General features: G+C 46.1%; 1 protein-coding gene across 4 annotated transcripts in view; it reads right to left on the bottom strand.

The window, feature by feature from the left end:
• HROB (homologous recombination factor with OB-fold) overlaps nucleotides 1-19,913 on the bottom strand; it is a 60,091-nt gene that overhangs the window by 18,616 nt on the left and 21,562 nt on the right. The window contains exon 1 of one of the 4 annotated variants that reach the window (XM_056549049.1): nucleotides 2,346-2,450. The exons of 1 other annotated variant lie outside the window; for it this stretch is intronic. In XM_056549049.1, coding sequence (XP_056405024.1) covers nucleotides 2,346-2,348 — 3 coding nt within the window. In that variant the 5' untranslated portion in view covers nucleotides 2,349-2,450. Of the gene's footprint in view, nucleotides 1-672; nucleotides 793-2,061; nucleotides 2,092-2,345; nucleotides 2,451-19,913 lie in introns of those variants that run through there. 2 more of the 4 variants (XM_056549053.1, XM_056549047.1) reach the window with 2 other exon arrangements.

Consider the following 19,913-nt stretch of genomic DNA (forward strand, 5'->3'; position numbering starts at 1 on the left):
TGCAAGATACCACAAAAATTTACCACTATGTTAAAGTAGAATATGTCATGAAAAAACAATCTCAGAATCAGAATGATAACTAAAAGCATTCCAGAGTCATTAAAGTTTAAAGTGACAGTGGTCAGATGTGCATAAAAGGGCTTCGTCCCAGAGGTGAAAATGGGCTCCGTCCTTAAGGGGTTAAAGGGGTACTCCCGTGGAAAACTTTATTTTTTTTTTTTTTTTTAATCAACTGGTGCCAGAAAGTTAAACAGATTTGTAAATTACTTCTATTAAAAAATCTTAATCCTTCCAGTACGTTTTAGGGGCTGTATACTACAGAGGAAATGCTTTCTTTTTGGATTTCTCCGATGTCATGACCACAGTTCTCTCAGCTGACCTCTGCTGTCCATTTTTGGAACTGTCCAGAGCATGAGAAAATCCCCATAGCAAACATATGCTGCTCTGGACAGTTCCTAAAATGGACAGCAGAGGTCAGCAGAGAGCACTCTGGTCGTGACATCAGTGAAATCCAAAAAGAAAAGCATTTCCTCTGTAGTATACAGCCCATAAAATGTATTGGAAGGATTAAGATTTTTTAATAGAAGAAATGTACACATCTGCTTAACTTTCTGGCCCCAGTTGCTAAAAATAAAGTTTGCCACGGGAGTACCCCTTTAAACCTTTACTCACCTCCCATGTTAATTTGGCATTGATGCTTCAGTCCCCGTGTGATCTTCTGGTCTTTTTCGTGGTGTCGAGGATTGAAGCAGTTTCCTGTCTCGGCCAGTGATTGGCTGAATGGCAGTGTGACATATTGAGCCCCGGCACCAGAAAGAAGACCATTGCCGGGGCTCAATACGTAACATTGCTGCTCGGTCAATTATAGGCGGGACATCGCGATTCACTGTGCTGCACTGTGGCGGATCGACCCCCGGCACCAGGAAAAGGGGGAACAACTGGGATCTAAACAGCAATACTGCTGGAGTGCCCCCTTAAAAGGGGTACTCCCGCGGAAAACTTTTTTTTTATTAAATCAACTGGTGCCAGAAAGTTAAACAGATTTGTAAATCACTTCTATTAAAAAAATCTTAATCCTTCCAGTACTTATTAGCTGTTGAATACTACAGAGGAAATGGTTTTCTTTTTGGAACACAGAGCTCTCTGCTGACATCATGATCACAGTGCTCTCTGCTGACACCTCTGTCCATTTTAGGGACTGTCCAGAGCAGCATATGTTTTCTATGGGGATTTTCTCCTACTCTGGACAGTTCCTAAAATGGACAGAGTTGTCAGCAGAGAGCACTGTGGTCATGATGTCAGCAGAGAGCTCTGTGTTCCAAAAAGAAAACCAATTCCTCTGTAGTATTCAGCAGCTGATAAGTACTGGAAGGATTAAGATTTTTTAATAGAAGTAATTTACAAATCGTTTTAGTTGATTTAATAGAGGTTCTACAGGATTAAGAAAAAATGTCTGCTTTCTTCCAGAACATGCAACACACATATCCATTGGGTCGTATCTGGTATTGCAGCTCAGCTCCACTAAATTAAATGTGGCAGAGCTGCAATACCAGACACAACCTTCAGACAGCACGGCACTGTTTCTGGGAGAAAGCAACCCTGTGGTTGTAATCTAAAACCGGGTTCACCCTAAGCATTGAACGTGGCTAGTCTGTGTCCATGACAACTAGCAAAATACATGACAGAAATCCATAACCAGCTATGGGCTAAACCAGTGTTTTCCAACCAGGGTGCCTCCAGCTGTTGCAAAACTCCAACTCCCAGCATGCCCGGACAGCCAAAGGCTGTCCGGGCATGCTGGGAGTTGTAGTTTTGCAACAGCTGGAGGCACCCTGGTTGGAAAACACTGGGCTAAACAGTGACTGGGGGTGTAAGGATAGGGAGCGCAGAAGCAACAAGGCCCCGAATATTAGGTTCCCCCAACCCAGGCCCCTGTGTCCCATATTAGACATATACTATTCACGCTGCATTTTAGTCAGGGGTCTCAGGGGCTGTAGGTTACAGTTCACACAATGAGAGACACTTATTAAAACTAATGCAAAGGCAATATGGAGTGGTTACCCATGGCAACCAATGAGGATAATGCTTTCATTTTCTACACAGAACCTGAATTATAAAAGCTAGAATCTGATTGGCTGCTGTGAGCCACCTCTCCACCAATCCAATGCCTTAGTTTACAGCAGATGTTTTCCACTTAGCGCTGCTGCACAGGACATTTCAGTCAGGATATGCTGGGATTTGTAGCCCCCAAACAATTTAGAATCGCGATAAAGAGAGAAAGTAGTTCCCATTGTGACTTGTGCTACAGCGGGTGACTACAGAGAGAGGACGAAAAGAAAAGTCACCATGTATCATAAGTATAAGCTGCCGCAGAATCAGCCAGACGGTAAGCGACGGCTCCAGCGATGTATGGTCCGCACGGAGACAGCTTCCGCAAGCACACTTCCGGTAATTGGAACGCAGACTTCCGGTGTTTGGAATGCATAACTCTCGCAAAACTTTGACGTTTGGCTCCGCCTTCATTTCCATATAAGGGTATAGACCACCCTGGCAGTGTGAATCTCAACAGAAACCACCCCCTTGTGTTTTCTTGCAAATCATTTGTAGCTGACCCTAAATGATGACCTTAAATGATTAGGGAAGCAGAGGTTCTCAGGGGGAAAAGGTTTTCCCATTTTTGCACTTTCGTTTTTTTCCTTCCCACCTTCTAAAAATCAGAACGCTTTCCGTTTGTTTTTTTTTACCTGTATGAGGGCTTGTTTTATGTGCTACCAATTTTAATAACATCAGTCATTCCACCACAAAATCTATGGCGATTTTCTGCACTTTTCGGTAAAATTGACACCTTATATTTATTCTATAGGTCCATACATTTACAAGGATACCCGATTTATATAGGTTTTATTTTACTATATTACCGTATATACTCGAATATAAGCCGAGGCCCCTAATTTCACCCCAAAAACCCATGAAAAATTATTGACTCGACTATAAGCCTAGGGTGGGAAATACATCATCCAGACCCCCGTCATTAACACCCCGTCATCATCACCCTGTCATCATCCCCCCATGTCATCATCCAGACCCCTGTCATTAACACCCCCGTCATCATCCCCCTGTCATCATCACTCCCGTCATCATCACCCTGTCATCATCCCCCCCTTCATCATCAGCACCTATCATCATCACCTCTTGTCATCATCACCCCCCCTTCATCATCCCCCCTTTCATCATCACCGCCTGTCATCATCACCCTGTCATCATCACCGCCTGTCATCATCACCGCCTGTCATCATCACCCTGTCATCATCACCCTGTCATCATCACCGCCTGTCATCATCACCGCCTGTCATCATCACAGCCTGTCATCATCACCGCCTGTCATCATCACCCTGTCATCATCCCCCCCTTCATCATCACCGCCTGTCATCATCACCGCCTGTCATCATCACCGCCTGTCATCATCACCCTGTCATCATCCCCCCCTTCATCATCACCGCCTGTCATCATCACCGCCTGTCATCATCACCCTGTCATCATCACCCTGTCATCATCCAGACCACTGTCATCATTCCCCCCCCCCCCCCCCTTCATCATCACCGCCTGTCAATCCCTTCATCAGTGGTCTTCAACCAGCATGCCATCGGCTGTCCGGGCATGCTGGGAGTTGTAGTTTTGAAACATCTGGAGGTCCGCAGATTGCAGACCACTGCAGCCTTCGTCATCATCCAGACCCCCTCCTTTCATTTTCTACTCCCCTCTGGACCGTCCGGTGGGGAGGGTTAGTCATTCCGGGCTGTCCCTGCGCATGAACGTCTCTGTGCGTCGTCGTCAAGGCAACGTCACTAGTCAGGGGCCGGCCCGGAGCAGAGAAGAGGGCCTCCCGGTGAAGATGGACAGCCCAGAACAACTAACCCTCCCCACCGGTCGGTCCCTGCAGAATAGATGGCCCGGACCAGCTCCCGAGGGGAGGTGAGTTCAAAACTAAAGGGGAGGGGGGCCTGGATGATGATGAAGGCCGCAGTGGTCTTCAACCTGCGGACCTCCAGGTGTTTCAAAACTACAACTCCCACTGGGAGTTTTATTTTTGCAACATCTGGAGGTCTGCAGGTTGAAGACCACTGAGAAGGGATTGACAGACGGAGAGTTCACTCGAGTATAAGCCGAGGGATGCGTTTTCAGTTTTTTATGCATTTTTTAGGGTATACAAAGTGACCAAAATCATGCAATTTTGGACTTTTGAATTTTTTTTACGTTTACGCAATTGACCGTGTGGTTTAATTAACGTTATACTTTTATAGTTTGGATATTTGCGCACTTGGCAATACCACATATGTTTATTTTTGTTAACATTTATTTTTTTTTTTAAATAGGAAAAGGGGGGTGATTCAAACTTTTATTAGGGAAGGGGTTAAATCACTTTTATTAACTTTTTTTTTGTTTTACATCACCGCGATCGGTTATGTCCAGCATTAGACACGGGTCCTGGCAGCTGATAGCGGGCAGAACCACCTGGCTATGATGCAGGGTCAGCTTGAGAGCCCGCATCGTAGCAGGGGAGCGGGTGCAGGATGCACAGGTACGCCCTGCATCCAGAAGAGGTTTACCTTCAAGTAGTCTGACCCTTTTTTCTGATTTTAAGAAGGTCCCTTGTTTAAAAAAAAAAAAAAAATTTCTGAGGTTTTCTTGCCGAAGCAGTCACTGGTCACTGTTCTTATAGTGGCCATGGTAGTGCTGCCTGATCTTAACATTTTGTCTGCCACTGCAGCCACTTTAAAGGGGTACTCTGCCCCTAGACATCCTATCCCCTTATCGCTGGGTCGTTACTGTGATGTTCTGAACACAGAAGCCTGAGGCCCCCTCTATTTATATCTATGGTAGGGGGCGTGAGGGCTAGTAGCCGGACCCCATAATCAGACATCTTATCTCCTATTCTTAGGATATGGGATAAGATGTTTAGAGGCAGAGTACCCCTTTAAGTCAGTGAGCAGTTGCTGCCGGTTCTTGTGATGAGTGTCTCCCCTGACATTGTGTTCTGAAGAGCAGAGCAGGTGGACATCATGAGTGCTCAACCCTGAACCCTGGTGTGGACCCTGGAGCTTCAGTTCTCCACTGCTCCTCTAGTCCGGGGACTTACTACTATGGGCCAACCATAGCAAAAGGGTCCAACCAGGACCCGGAGGAGAAATGGAGCACCAAAGTAGAGAACCAAGTAAGGCATAGAAGAGAGGGGGCCAGTAACTATATATGGGCAGTATAGAGGTCTACAACTATATGTGGGGGAAGTATAGGGGTCTACAACTATATTGGGGCACAAAGGGGGTCTAATATGGTACTGAGGGAGTGATAGAAGAAAAAAACATACATACATACAGTTTCCTTCGCCCCTATGTGTTCCCTTTATCTTCTCTGTTCTTCATGCTTCCGAGATAAGTGCACAGTACAGACCTGCTGGCATAGCAATCATTGGCCGAGACAGGACACCGCTGAAGCCAGTGACTAGATGAGCTAGAAGGTCCTTCATTGTGCTCTTCTCTCAGAAGCATGAAAAACAGATTGAGGGAGAGGATGGAGGCGAATGGGAGCTACGGCAGACCTAGGCTTGGTAAGTATATATTTTTTTTTCTATTTCCTATCTACCTGAGCACCCAAGTTAAAGGGGTGATTTACTTTATAAAAAACGTATCTTCTTTTCAAAGGATGGGACCCTGTCTCGGCCGGTGATTGGCTGAGCAGGCCATCACTTCTGTTCAGTAAGAGCACATCTCCGAGGGTGGGGGGTGGAGTACGCTGGGGAGAAGCTATGGACATTGCATGCAGATGTGAGAGTCTCATGGGCCTCATACAGAAGATTGCTGGGGATCCCAGTGGTCAGACCCCCTACGATCAGACAATTAGCATGTTGTTCATGATGTTCATTTGTTAATTTCACAGATGTATCTCAGTTGTGCTTTATGCAAATGGGAGTCTCACCTCTTATAAATAAATAAAAAAGTGTGGTCTGTAGTTGGTGCTTTAATTATTTTGTTTAACCCCTGTATATGGTGCATTTATACATTGCTATTGCTTCTGTAACCAGCATAAAAACTAGTGACCGTAGCCACAAACAGATGCGTGACTAAACGGTTGCACAGGTAGCATATGCTTCCAAGGGCCCTCTGCCACTTCTAAGAACCCCAGTAATATAAATGGCACAGGGTAGGTGGGGGCCCCAGTCACATTCGGGACATCCCTGTGTCCCGAAAAATCTTTTCAGGACACAAGGGTGTCCCGGCGGTTACCTCTATGCGGCTGCCCCCGTGTTAACTTTAAAAACGCAGGGGCCGACGTCCCTGCGTGCGCCCATACGGGAAAAGCGGAGCATCGAGGAGGACGCGCGCATGGTAAGTGACCAGCGGCACGTCATCTTCAGTGTTCCGACCTCCGCTCCTTCGGTCCCGGGACCTACTGCTATGACCTACTGCTATGTGACCCCGGACCGGTGGAGCGGTGGTCGGAACACTGAAGTGGGACAGTAAACAGGCATTCAGCCTCAGTAAACAGGCTGAATGTCTGTGGGGAACTGTACTGCACCTAATGTGGGGAGCTATACTGAACCTACTGTGGGGGAACTATACTGCACCTAATGTAGGGAGCTATACTGAACCTACTGTGGGGGAACTATACTGCACCTAATGTGGGGAGCTATACTGCACCTAATGTGGGCGAACTATACTGCACCTAATGTGGGGGAACTATACTGCACCTAATGTGGGGGAATTATACTGCACATAATGTGGGGAGCTATACTCCACCTAATGTGGGGCAACTATACTGCACCTAATGTGGGGGGAACTATACTGCACCTAATGTGGGGGGAACTATACTGCACCTAATGTGGGGGGAACTATACTGCACCTAATGTGGGGGGAACTATACTGCACCTAATGTGGGGGGGAACTGTACTGCACCTAATGTGAAGAACTATACTGCACCTAATGTGGAGCAACTATACTGCACCTAAAGTGGAGGAACTATACTGCACCTAATGTGGAGGAACTATACTGCACCTAATGTGAAGGAACTGTACTGCACCTTATGTGGGGGAACTATACTGCACCTAATGTGGGGAAACTATACTGCACATTCAAGGCACCCAGTGCCAGAGGCAGCAATACAACCCCAAAACATCATTGAACCTCCACCATATTTCACTGTAGGTACTGTGTTCTTTTCTTTGTAGGCCTCATTCTGTTTTCGGTAAACAGTAGAATGATGTGCTTTACCAAAAAGCTCTATCTTGGTCTCATCTGTCCACAAGACGAGGATTTTGGCTTACTCAAGTTAATTTTGGCAAAATGTAGTCTTACTTTATTTTGTCTCTGTGTCAGCAGTGGGGTCCTCCTGGGTCTCTTGCCATAGCGTTTCATTTCATTTAAATGTCGACGGATAGTTTGCGCTGACACTGATGATCCCTGAGCCTGCAGGAAAGCTTGAATATCTTTGGAACTTGCTTGGGGCTGCTTATCCACCATCCGGACTATCCTGCTTTGACACCGTTCATCAATTTTTCTCTTCCGTCCACCCCCAGGGAGATTAGCTACAGTGCCATGGGTTGCAAAATTCTTGATAATGTTGCGCACTGTGGACAAAGGAAAATCTAGATGTCTGAAGATGGACTTGTAATCTTGAGATTGTTGATATTTTTCGATAATTTTGGTTTTCAAGTCCTCAGACAGTTCTCTTCTCCTCTTTCCGTTGTCCATGCTTAGTGTGGCACACAGACACACAATGCAAAGACTAAGTGAACTTCTCTCAGTTTTTTTCTACTTTCAGGTGTGATTTTTATATTGCCCACACCTGTTACTTGCCCCAGGTGATTTTAAAGGAGCATCAAATGCTTGAAACAATATTATTTTTCCACAATTTTGAAAGGGTGGCAATAATTTTGTCGAGACCATTTTTGGAGTTTGGTGACATTATGTCTAATTTGCTTTTTTCCTCCCTTTTTTGGTTTAGTTCCAATACACACAAACTGAATAAATATGTGAATTCAGGTAGAAGACAGACATGGTCGCACATCTACAATCTTGCACAATGATCTAATTGCTTCTCAGCATAATTTCAAAAACTAACAGGTTGTTAGTATATACGTTTTGATAAAAAAAGTACAAAGCCCACTCGCCACGTCAAGGCCACCGATTTAGAGTGGGTCCCTAACGACACTAGCATAAAAAGGCGTAGCACTGGGCAGCGACCACCACCACCGCGACACCAGTGCCCATAGGGGGAACGACCCACTGGCAGAGCGGCCCCAATGCCACTCAAACCAGTCCATGGGTCGCTTCTCCCCGCAGACACGGCGCCACGGCAGCAACGGACGCCGCACAGCACCACACCAGTGTGAACAGGATGTTACAGCTCACTTACCATGCTCTCCCAGTCAGACTGGGAGGCTGCCAGGAAAGAAAAGGCCCATGTGTAGCTAACTACTACTTATATAGGGTTGGGCTGAGGGGGTGGGGAAGAGTGCAGACAACATGTTCAAAAAATAAAAAGAGGGGATAGAAAACACAATGTGAATTCAGGTAGAAAACAGACATGGTCGCACATCTACAATCTTGCACAATGATCTAACATGTGTTACTGCAATCCTTTTCTGTGAGAAATTCTTAATTTTCTGGAAAAATTTCAGGGATGCCAACATTTAAAGCCATGACTGTATATACACTGCTCAAAAAATAAAGGGAACACTAAGATAACACATTCTAGATGTGAATGAATGAACTAATCTTATGAAATACTTTCATCTTTACATAGATGAATGTGCTGACAACAAAATCACACAAAAATTATCAATGGAAATCAAATTTATCAACCCATGGAGGTCTGGATATGGAGTCACACTCAAAATCAAAGTGGAAAACCACACTACAGGCTGATCCAACTTTATGTAATGTCCTTAAAACAAGTCACAATGAGGCTCAATAGTGTGTGTGGCCTCCACGTGCCCATATGACCTCCCTACAGTGCCTGGGCATGCTCCTGATGAGGTGGAGGATGGTCTCCTGAGGGATGTCCTCCCAGACCTGGACTAAAGCATCCGCCAACTACTGGACAGTCTGTGGAGGAACGTGGCGTTGGTGGATGGAGCAAAACATGATGTCCCAGATCTACTTACCTAATGGTATACCTCTGGCAAGCACATGGAAGGCTGTGCGGACCCCCAAAGAAATGCCCCACCCCCCCACACCATTACTGACCCACCGCCAAACCAGTCATGCTGGAGGATGTTGCAGACAGCGGAACATTCTCCACGGCGTCTTCAGACTCTGTCAGGTCTGTCACATGCGCCCAGTGTGAACCTGCTTTTATCTGTGAAGAGCACAGGGCGCCAGTGATAAATTTGCCAATCTTGGTGTTCTCTGGCAAATGGCAAACGTCCTGCACGGTGTTGGGCTGTAAGCACAACCCCTACCTGTGGATGTCGGGCCCTCATACCACCCTCATGGAGTCTGTTTCTGACCGATTGAATAGACACATGCAGATTTATGGCCTGCTCGAGGTCATTTTGCAGGGCTCTGGCGGTGCTCCCCTGCTCCTCCTTGCACAAAGGCGGAGGTAGCGGTCCTGCTGCTGAGTTGTTGCCCACCTACGGCCTCCTCCACATCTCCTGATGTACTGGCCTGTCTCCTGGTAGCGCCTCCATGCTCTGGACACTACGCTGACAGACACAGCAAACCTTCTTGCCACAGCTCACATTGATGTGCCATCCTGGATGAGCTGCACTACCTGAGCCACTTGTATGGGTTGTAGACTCCGTCTCATGCTACCACTAGAGTGAAAGCACTGCCAGCATTCAAAAGTGACCAAAACATCAGCCAGGAAGCATAGGAACTGAGAAGTGGAACTTCCTGAGTGGACAGTGGATTTCACAGAAGTGGGATTGACTTGGAGTTACATTGTGTTGTTTAAGTGCTCCCTTTATTTTTTTGAGCCGTATGTGTGTGTATATCAGTGACCATCTATTATGGATAGCTAGGCGAGGACAGAGAGTGGCTGGAAGGATCGTCCACTATACTGGCTCAGTGTTCTACTTGCTTACCCCATATTACTTAGACCCTAATGCATTATCTATGACAGGCCCCCCACCTACCATGTGCTACTTATAATTCTGGTAACTTTGGCAGCATTTTGATTCACCAGGGCTCAGGGATGACTGTATGCCCTACAGCAGTGGTCTCCAACCTGCGGACCTCCGGATGTTGCAAAACTACAACTCTCAGCATGCCCGGACAGCTGTTGGCTTTCCGTGCATGCTGGGAGTTGTAGTTTTGCAACATCTGGAGGTCTGCAGGTTGGAGACCACTGCCGTACAGCTATGCCATACAACAAGTTATATATTGTGCTATAAGAACTAGAGATAAGCGAACTTCCAGTAATTCGATTTGTCACTGTGGTATCCCGGTACCGTATTACATACCGTACCTTGGTAGGGGTCCCCAAAGTCAGAGTTCCTAGGTACCGTGGGGTCTAGTCCTCCCCTAGTCACCCCTTAAATAGTTAATATATTATTCAGGTAAATGTAAATAAATGTATATAAAAAGTGTATTTACCTGCGGGTCACGTGATGATGTTTAGTCTCTATGGTAAGTAAAAAGGACCTTTGGAGGTTCATGGGACATGTGATACCCACAATGCCTGGTAAAGCTGATTGACAGATGGTATGAACCAATCCTAAAACGGCCAGCCCCTGCCCATATAAGGGAGCTGCGGCCATTATTCTCTCTCTCTTGGGTTGCTGTCACTGGATGAGGTAGGACCTCCGCAACTTTCAATGACAATTACTGGCGGCCTCGGCTGAATCAGTTAGTGAGTTCTTCTAAATTTCCCCGCAAATATCGGCAAGGACCCTAGACCTAAACATAACCCTAAATCCAGCGGATCTGCACATACCAAATCCCTACAAGCTGAGGAACTTACTCAAGTCCCAACCAACTGTCAATCTCAGCCAAGCTGTATATAGACTCTGTTACAAAGACTGTTCCTGTGTTCGCATGTTACAGAAAATCTTCAGTAAAGTTTACGCAAGTTTTCAGCAAAGCTCTGGTTGTGGACAATACTTTATTCTGCATCTACCTATCGCTCTTGGGAAGGGTGGCGATAGGCCAAGCCATACAGCATTTAACCCTCACCCTGGCATCACGACTGACAAGAGTTAATTATAAACTGCCATACACCACACCAAGGCACCACATCACGAACTTCTCGGCTCGGCGGTTGCTGACTTTATCTTGTATAAATCAGTTCCGCTTTCAGGTGCTCCGGTGGCTGGAAAAGGTGGATACAGTCCTAGGAGAGAGTCTCCAGTCCACCGGAGCACCTGAAAGCTGAACTAATTTATGTAGGATAAAGTCAGCAACCACCGAGCCGAGAAGTTCGTGACGAATCGAATCACTGTAAGTTTGCTCATCTCTAATAAGAACAATAAAGACTGATATAGTCTTTGTTCTGCTGGTGATCTTATAGATCAGAGATGGGGTCTGTTTGTTGTTTAAGGTCCACTTACAATTTGCCAAATGGGAGTTTAAAAGTTGCAGCATGTAAAGATTATACACATGAGCTATTGTTCTCTGTTATCAGTCACTTCGAGGCTGGGAAGAAGCAGACTCAATAGCCAGTCAGAGGGAGTTCAGAAAATCCCTGCGCTTGTGATCCTCAACTTATTTCTTATATTTCCACCCCAAGATCCTCCAGAAGCACTGACATATACGTACAACATATTAGCTGCTTATCTCCCAAACTGCACATTCATAATCCTATTTTCCACCATAGACATATATGGCAGATCCATATAGCGCTCCTGCCCTGATTTTTTTTTTAGGATGATCACATTATTCTTCCATCGATGCAAGTCTGGAATGCTTTTTATTTCCCTAGAATTCATAGTGCAGGCTCCATGGATTAGTAGGATTAGTGGTAGCATTAACCTGCCTGTATGGTTACAGTGCGTGAGGATAATCTCTTTGTGGGACAGTTATAATACGACTCATGGACAGATGTAACGCACACAGGAAACAATGGCTGCAAGTATTCTAGAGAAACTCAGGTTGTAGGCTATAGAGCAGTGCTTCTTAACCCCAGGGGTTCGGTGAGGCAGTCTCGGGGGTTCGGCGGGGGAGGTCGCAACAGGACAGGCAAACCAAGCAATTGCTTGGTGCCCCGAGCCGGCCCGGGGCCTGAGCAGAGACGGTGTTTGCCTGTAGCGCCGGGGCAATTACCCCCCCCATCAGTATTAACTCCCTGCGGCCCCCGCGTTAAGTTTAAAAACATAGCGCATGCCGGGGCGTCACTGACGTCTTGTGCGTGCGCCCATGGAAACGAAGGCGCTGTGGACCAGAGGATAGAGAAGGAGGAAGACATGCACTGGCCAGCTTGGTAAGTGACCAGCGGCACGTCATCTTCGGTGCTCCGACCACCGGCCGGAGCAGTGGTCGGAGCACTGAAGTGGGCAGTACACAGGCATACAGCCTCCAGCCATACACTGTATATGGCTGGAGGCTGTATGTCTGTGGGGAACATTGCCTACATCAGTGGTCTTCAACCTGTGTACATCCAGATGTTGCAAAACTACAACTCCCAGCATGCCCGTCAGCCGTTGGCTGTCCGGGCATGCTGGGAGTTGTAGTTTTGCAACATCTGGAGGTCCCCAGGTTGAAGACCACTGGCCTACCTAATGTGGGGGAACGCTGCCTGCCTAATGTGGGGGAACGCTGCCTGCCTAATGTGGGGGAACGCTGCCTGCCTAATGTGGGGGAACACTGCCGTCCTAATGTGGGGGGAACACTGCCTGCATAATGTGGGGGAACACTGCCTGCATAATGTGGGGGAACAGTGCCTGCCTAATGTGGGGGAACACTGCCTGCCTAATGTGGGGGAACACTGCCGTCCTAATGTGGGGGGAACACTGCCTGTCTAATGTGGGGGAACACTGCCTGCCTAATGTGGGGGAACACTGCCTGCCTAATGTGGGGGAACACTGCCTGCCTAATGTGGGGGAACACTGCCTGCCTAATGACATGAGAGTGGCACTTGCCAACGTAAAGCCGCACATTTCTGAACTGGTCTCTGGAAGACAACAGCAGAAGTAACACTGATTTGCAAAAAATATTCATTATGTTTTTGTGTGAAAATCCTGTTTTCATGGTTTTATTTCTTTGTTCTTAATGGTTTTGTTCATTCTGTGCACCTATGTATAAATATATACTTAAATATATACCTCCTATGTTTTGAATTTGAAAAAAATCATATTTTATTTTTCCAATTATGAGGGGTTCGGTGAATGCGCATATGAAACTGGTGGGGTTCAGTACCTCCAACAAGGTTAAGAACCACTCTATAGAGAGACCACCGGGACCTCCGGCACATAATCTGCACCGGACTAAGGTCAGCAAAGAACCCTCTAGAGATCTGGGTTCAGTTCAGTACAACCACAATGGATGGAGGTATCATGCTCCATCTCCACTTCTATGAATTACAGCAATAGAAAGCATGTTTTGCTCCAATGTATCAGTGCAGATAAAAGCATCTTTATCTCACAAAGGACAGACTAGAATTAAGAATAGCAAATTGTCAGCAATAAGAAGTATGAGGCCGGGTTCACACGGCCGAAAATGTGCAAAATGTCCACCCAGTAAACCCAGGCAGACGTTCTGCACATTTGCGCGATCCGACAGGTATTAGGACTGCTCAGAAATGCACCATCTCATAGACGGCAATGCATCTCCGAGCCGAGTGGCCAGATGCTAGAATCAGGATTTCATCAGGAGAAACATCTGCCACGGAAATTACGGCAAGTTCACAGTGTGGCAGCATCCCATTGAACTCAATGGGACTCTGCTGCAGCGGAATGTCTGTACGGAATATTCAGCCGGAATTCCACACGGACATTCCGTTGTGTGAACATACCATTAGGGTATGTGCACACGGATTCAGCGCCGACACCCTTGACAGCAATGCAGTCCACATAGTATTCCACCGAAAAAAGGAACATGTCTGTCGGAGGCCGGTATATGAATTTCCGCCACAGAAATTCAACAGTGTGCACAGTGCAGCAGAATCCCATTGAAGACAACGGTAGGCTGTGTTCACACTGCAAAATTTCCAAGCGGAATCTGCTGATAAAATTCTGCTTGGAAGTTCTGCAAAATTTACTGCACATTGTGTGGGATGGGAATTCTGCTGTGCCATTCACTGGGCGGGATTTCTGCTGCAGAAATTCTGCATTCTGGAAAAACATTAAACCTGTCAATAGTTTTTTGCAGAATTCCACTCAGAGCCCAATTGAAGTAAATGGGACTTTGAATTCTGTCCAAAATCTGTGTGTTGAGCGCACAGAAATTCTGCATAAATTCTGCAGCAAGCTTTGCAGAATGAAAATTGAGCAAATCATAGAAATTTCGCCATGTGAACATAGCTGGAGGCTGCTGCACCGGAATTTCTGCTACGAATTTCCCCAGGCAGATATTCCTCAGTGTGCACATACCCTTAGGCTATGTTCACATGGAGTAAAATGTGCAAACATTCTGCCCATTTTCTTGTTTCGGCAGCACTAGATGGCTCAGAATAAACGCTGCCTCCATAGACGGAAATGCATTTTCGAGTGGAATTCGCAGAAACATTGATCAGGTTCATTGTTTCTGCGGATGCCGGTTTCGGGATTTCCATGGCAGAAATATCCGATACGCAGAATCGCATTAAATTCAATTTCATAGTGGAATATATCCGCTAAATTCTGCCCGGAAATTCTGCAGTGTAAACATAGCCTTAGGGTAGCCCTCAGGTTGGCCACAATCTGTATCCCACTGCTTTCAATGCAATCTGCGTAGCAGCTAAAGATGTGACATGCTAAGATTTGGCAAAGAAACTGGTCAGGTGGCCTGGACGCAGATTAGAAAATCCTTAGATTTGCACAGTTTTCAGCCTCAGCAATGAGTGGATACTTTCACTGACAGCAAACATAGATCTTGAAAATGGTGAAAGAAAAATGAATAAAATACAGTATATTAGAAAGTTGCAGATCTTAGAGAGGTTTTCCAAGAAAGTAATGGCACTTTCTTAGGTTGTGCTTAAAATGTACCTGTTGCTTAAAGGGATACTCCGGTGGAAAACATTTTTTTTTTTTTAAATCAACTGGTGCCAGAAAGTTAAACAGATTTGTAAATCACTTCTATTTAAAAATCTTAATCCTTTCAATACTTATCAGCTGCTGTATACTCCACAGGAAGTTTGTTTCCTTTTTATATTTCTTTTGTGTCTGACCACAGTCCTCTCTGCTGACACCTCTGTCCATGTAAGGAACTGTCCAGAGCAGGGGCAAATCCCCATAGCAAACCTCTCCTGCTCTTTGCCGTTCTTGACATGGACAGAGGTGTCCGCAGAGAGCACTGTGGTCAGACTGGAAAGACCCCATTAAATAAAAACTATTGACATGTCCTAGAGCAGTGTTTTCCAAACAGTGTTTCTCCAGCTGCTGACTTTGGCTGTCCGGGTATGCTGGGAGTTGTAGTTTTGCAACAGCTGGAGACACACTGTTTGGGAAACACTGTTGTAGAGACATGTCCAATCACAAGAACTTGGCCGATCACTAGAACGAATGAGAAGAGAAGCGTGAAAAGTTTCATGGACTTACATTGTAAGCCTGTCTCGGTCATGTGACACAAAACCGGGAGAGATCGCGCTTAGAGATTCGTTGGGGTCTGAACAACCGGACCCTGACTGATGAAAACTTTTGACGTTTGCCCATTTAGAGAGGTGTCCCCACCAACAATACTCATCACCTATCTTCTATCTGGTCGGTGGGGGGTCCATAGCTGGCACCCCACCAACCATCCATTTCCAGTAATGGAAACAGGGGTCAAGGTGGGTTACGTACTGAAAAGTTGGGGCACGCAGGTACAGTGGTCCCTCAAGTTACAATATTAATTGGTTCCAGGACGACCATTGTATCTTGAAACTATCGTATGTTGAGACTATAACTCTATGGAAACCTGGTAATTGGTTCTGAAGCCCCAAAATGTCATCCAAAAAATAGGAAAAAGTGAGGATTAAACAAAAATAAATAGATAACTAATACAGATAAAGCAAATCCTTACATCTAAAAGTAAGAAAGATCTGCTGGGAGCTGTAATCACTGTCTATTTCAGTGTTTCCCAACCAGGGTGCCTCCAGCTGTTGCAAAACTACAACTCCCAGCATGCCCGGACAGCCAAAAGCTGTCCGGGCATGCTGGGAGCTGTAGTTCTGCAACAGCTGGAGGCACCCTTGTTAGGAAACACTGGTCTATGTAGAGGACAGAAGCTTCTTCAGGGTCCTGTACAGAACACGCAATATCCTAAAAAAGGAAAATGGAGCCGCCCTCACCTGGTGTCCAAAAGAGCAGCTAACCCTGGTACAGGTAAAGAGTAGAGAACATGTAATACCTACCTGTACTGTAGGGGGCGCTACCAGACACCAGTCAGTGCATGCACTTAAGGAATAAATGGGTTTTACCAGTGAAATGCCCATTCTGATTGGTCGGTTCTTCCAGCCATTGACACGTTTCGCAGATTCCATAGCATTGTATGTTGAGTCTGGTTTCAAGGTACAATGGTCCATAAAAGACCATTGTATGTTGAAACTATTGTATGTTGAGGCCATTGTAAGTTGAGGGATCACTGTATAATGTTGGCACCTGGCATCCAAACCGTTCAGATGATGATTATTTTTTCATAGTCTGGAATGCAGACCTTTGTTCTGCCAGCGTTCTCTGCAGGTTATGTGCCATTTAATAGTCTGACATAAGACGCAATCATTTGTAAAGCTTGGAGACTGGCTAAGCCCCCTCTTCAGATGCAGTGTAAGAGCCTGTCCCTGTGCTGTGAGTCAGACTATGCTGTGAGTCACCACCAAACTAGCGTTAAGACCTCTGCTCAGGACATGAGACGAATGTTTAATGCAGACTCCATCCATTGTGTCTGTGTACAGACTCGCATCTGTTTATTCCCACCGTCGTACACCTCTCCGGATGGAGAATAGTCATCCTATGAGGTTAGGGTTGCTAAAAATCCAGTCAGGTAGGTACTGTGGGACAGTGTTTCCCATTATGTTGCTATCCATCTACAGTGGTCCCTCAAGTTACAATATTAATTGGTTCCAGGACGACCATTGTATGTTGAAACCATTGTATGTTGAGACCAGAACTCTATGGAAACCTGGTACAGTGGTCCCTAAAGTTACAATATTAATTGGTTCCAGGACGACCATTGTATGTTGAAACCATTGTATGTTGAGACCAGAACTCTATGGAAACCTGGTAATTGGTTCTGAAGCCACCAAAATGTCATCCAAAAATAGGAAGAATTGAGAATTAAAGAAAAATAAGTAGATAACTAATATAGATAAAGCAAATCCTTACATATAAAAGTAAGAAAGAGCTGCGGGGAGCTGTAAATCACTGTTTATGTCAGTGTTTCCCAACCAGGGTGCCTCCAGCTGTTGCAAAACTACAACTCCCAGCATGCCCGGACAGCCTTCGGCTGTCCGGGCATGCTGGGAGTTGTAGTTTTGCAACAGCTGGAGGCACCCTGTTTGGGAAACGCTGGTCTATGTAGAGGACAGGATCTTCTTCAAGGTCCTGTACATTCACAGTGTCCTAAAAAAGTAACATGGAGTCACCCTCACCTGGTGTCCAAAGGAGCAGGTAACCCTGGTACAGGTAAAGAGTACAGAACATGTAATACCTCCCTGTACTGTAGGGGGCGCTACCAGATAGCCAGTCAGTGCATGCACTTCAGTACAGGGGTTTTACCAGTGAATGTCCATTCTGATTGGTCAGTTCTTCCCGCCATTGACACATTTCACAGATCTGGACTGTCTGTACATTGTATGTTGAGTCTGGTTTCAAGTTACAATGGTCCAGAAAAGACCATTGTATGTTGAAACTATTGTATGTTGAGGCCATTGTAAGTTGAGGGATCACTGTATTGTAAAACTACAACTCTCATCATGCCCTACCAGCCTGATGACCCAGAATCAGTGTTTCTCATCCTGTGACTCTCCAGCTGTTGCAAAATTACAATTTCTATAATGTCCTGATAACCTGAAAATGCCGAATGAGTGGGGACCACTCATTCGGCATTGTCAGGCTATCAGGACATTATAGAAATTGTAATTTTGCAACAGCTGGAGAGTCACAGGATGAGAAACACTGCTGCTGTCCATCCATTGTAAAACTACAACTCTCATCATGCCCTAACAGCTTGATGACCCAGAATCAGTGTTCCTCAACCCGTGCAAAACTACAACTCCTATAATGCTCTGAGAGCCTGATAACACAGAATCAGTTATTCCCGAGCTGTGGTTTGACAGATTTTGCAAACTACAACTCCCATCATCAGAATCAGGAAAAAAAGAAAACGGAATCAGTGTTCTTTAAAGGAGTAGTGCAGTGAAAAGTAACTTATCCCCTATCCAAAGGATTGGGGATAAGTTATAGATCGCGGGGGGTCCGACTGCTGCATCCCCCCCATGTGATCTCCTGAACGGGGCACGGCAGTCTGCTGGAAGCAGCCGTTCCGACTCGTGTGACCGACACGCCCCTCCATGTATCTCTATGGGATACATGGAGGGGGTGCTTCGGCCGCTGCTCCGTGTGGGGGTCTGCACGCCCCCTTTTAGCAGACTGCCGGGCCCGTTCAGGAGATCACATGGGGGGGGGGGGGGGACGCAGTGGTCGGACCCCCACGATCTTTAACTTATCCTCTATCCTTTGGATAGGGGATAAGTTATCTTTAACTGCACTACTCCTTTAACCTGCAGCTCTCCAATGGGGGCTAAGGTTTGGAGATCACTACTGTATGGGCTTCTTAGAAGGAGGATTACCACTCTAAAAAAAAGGTTAGGACAGTGGTCTCCAAACAGTTGACCTTCAGCTGTGGCAAAACTACAATTCCCAGCATGCTGTTGATTGCCCGGGCATGCTAAGATATGCAACAACTGGAGGTCCACAGTTTGGAGACCACTTGTGATAGCCTGGGGATGTAGGGTATATGGGGGTGTAGCTGTGCGGTGACTAAAGGGTGCTTGTTAACCCTTGCTATTTGTGACGCCAGGGTGAGGGCTCCTCAGTAATGCTTGCCCTACCACCACCCTTCTCAAGAGCGATAGGGAGGTAGATAATAATAGAATGTCCACAATCGGAGAGTTTGCTGAAACAGGTGTAACTTTTACTGAAGATTTTATGCAAGCTTCATAACCGGAACAGTCTTTATACATACAACTGCTTTCTTGTAGATTGACAAAGGTTGGGACTTTAGCAATTTAGAGTCTTTAAGTATTGTGCGCTGTTCCACTGGATTTAGGGGATTAAGTTGCGGTCCAGTAGTCACGCTAGCTTTAGCGGGGATTAGTTTAGAACTCACGGTTTAGTTCAGCTGAGGCCGGTAGGTTTTCAGGCCTAGCGTGTCTTTGCAAGTTGCGCAGATCCGTCCTGCTAGTCCGGCATCCACGAGAGCAGCAACCCAAGAGAGCGATAATTGGCTACAGCTCCTTTATATGGGCAGGGGCTGGACTAGAGCTAATTGGTCCAATACTTGTGTCAATCACCATTACAAAGGATTATGGGTAACAAGTGACCCAAGGACCTCCAAAGGTCCTCCAACATACCATAGAGGAAATTAACATGGTCACATGACCGAAGGTCCTTCGACGCTAACCAGGGTAAGGAAACTATACATTATATTAAATATATACATATATCAACATAGGGACCCTACCTGAGCGTAGTTACTCTGACTTTGGGGACCACCACACTAGGTACTGTATGCAATACGGTACCTGGACACCACACACTGGCTTAGGAAGTACTTCAGTGAACAATCTGGCCCGCCCAGGGG

The sequence above is a fragment of the Hyla sarda genome, chromosome 12 (assembly GCF_029499605.1).
Source record: "Hyla sarda isolate aHylSar1 chromosome 12, aHylSar1.hap1, whole genome shotgun sequence".
In the NCBI taxonomy this organism is placed as follows: Eukaryota; Metazoa; Chordata; class Amphibia; order Anura; family Hylidae; genus Hyla; species Hyla sarda.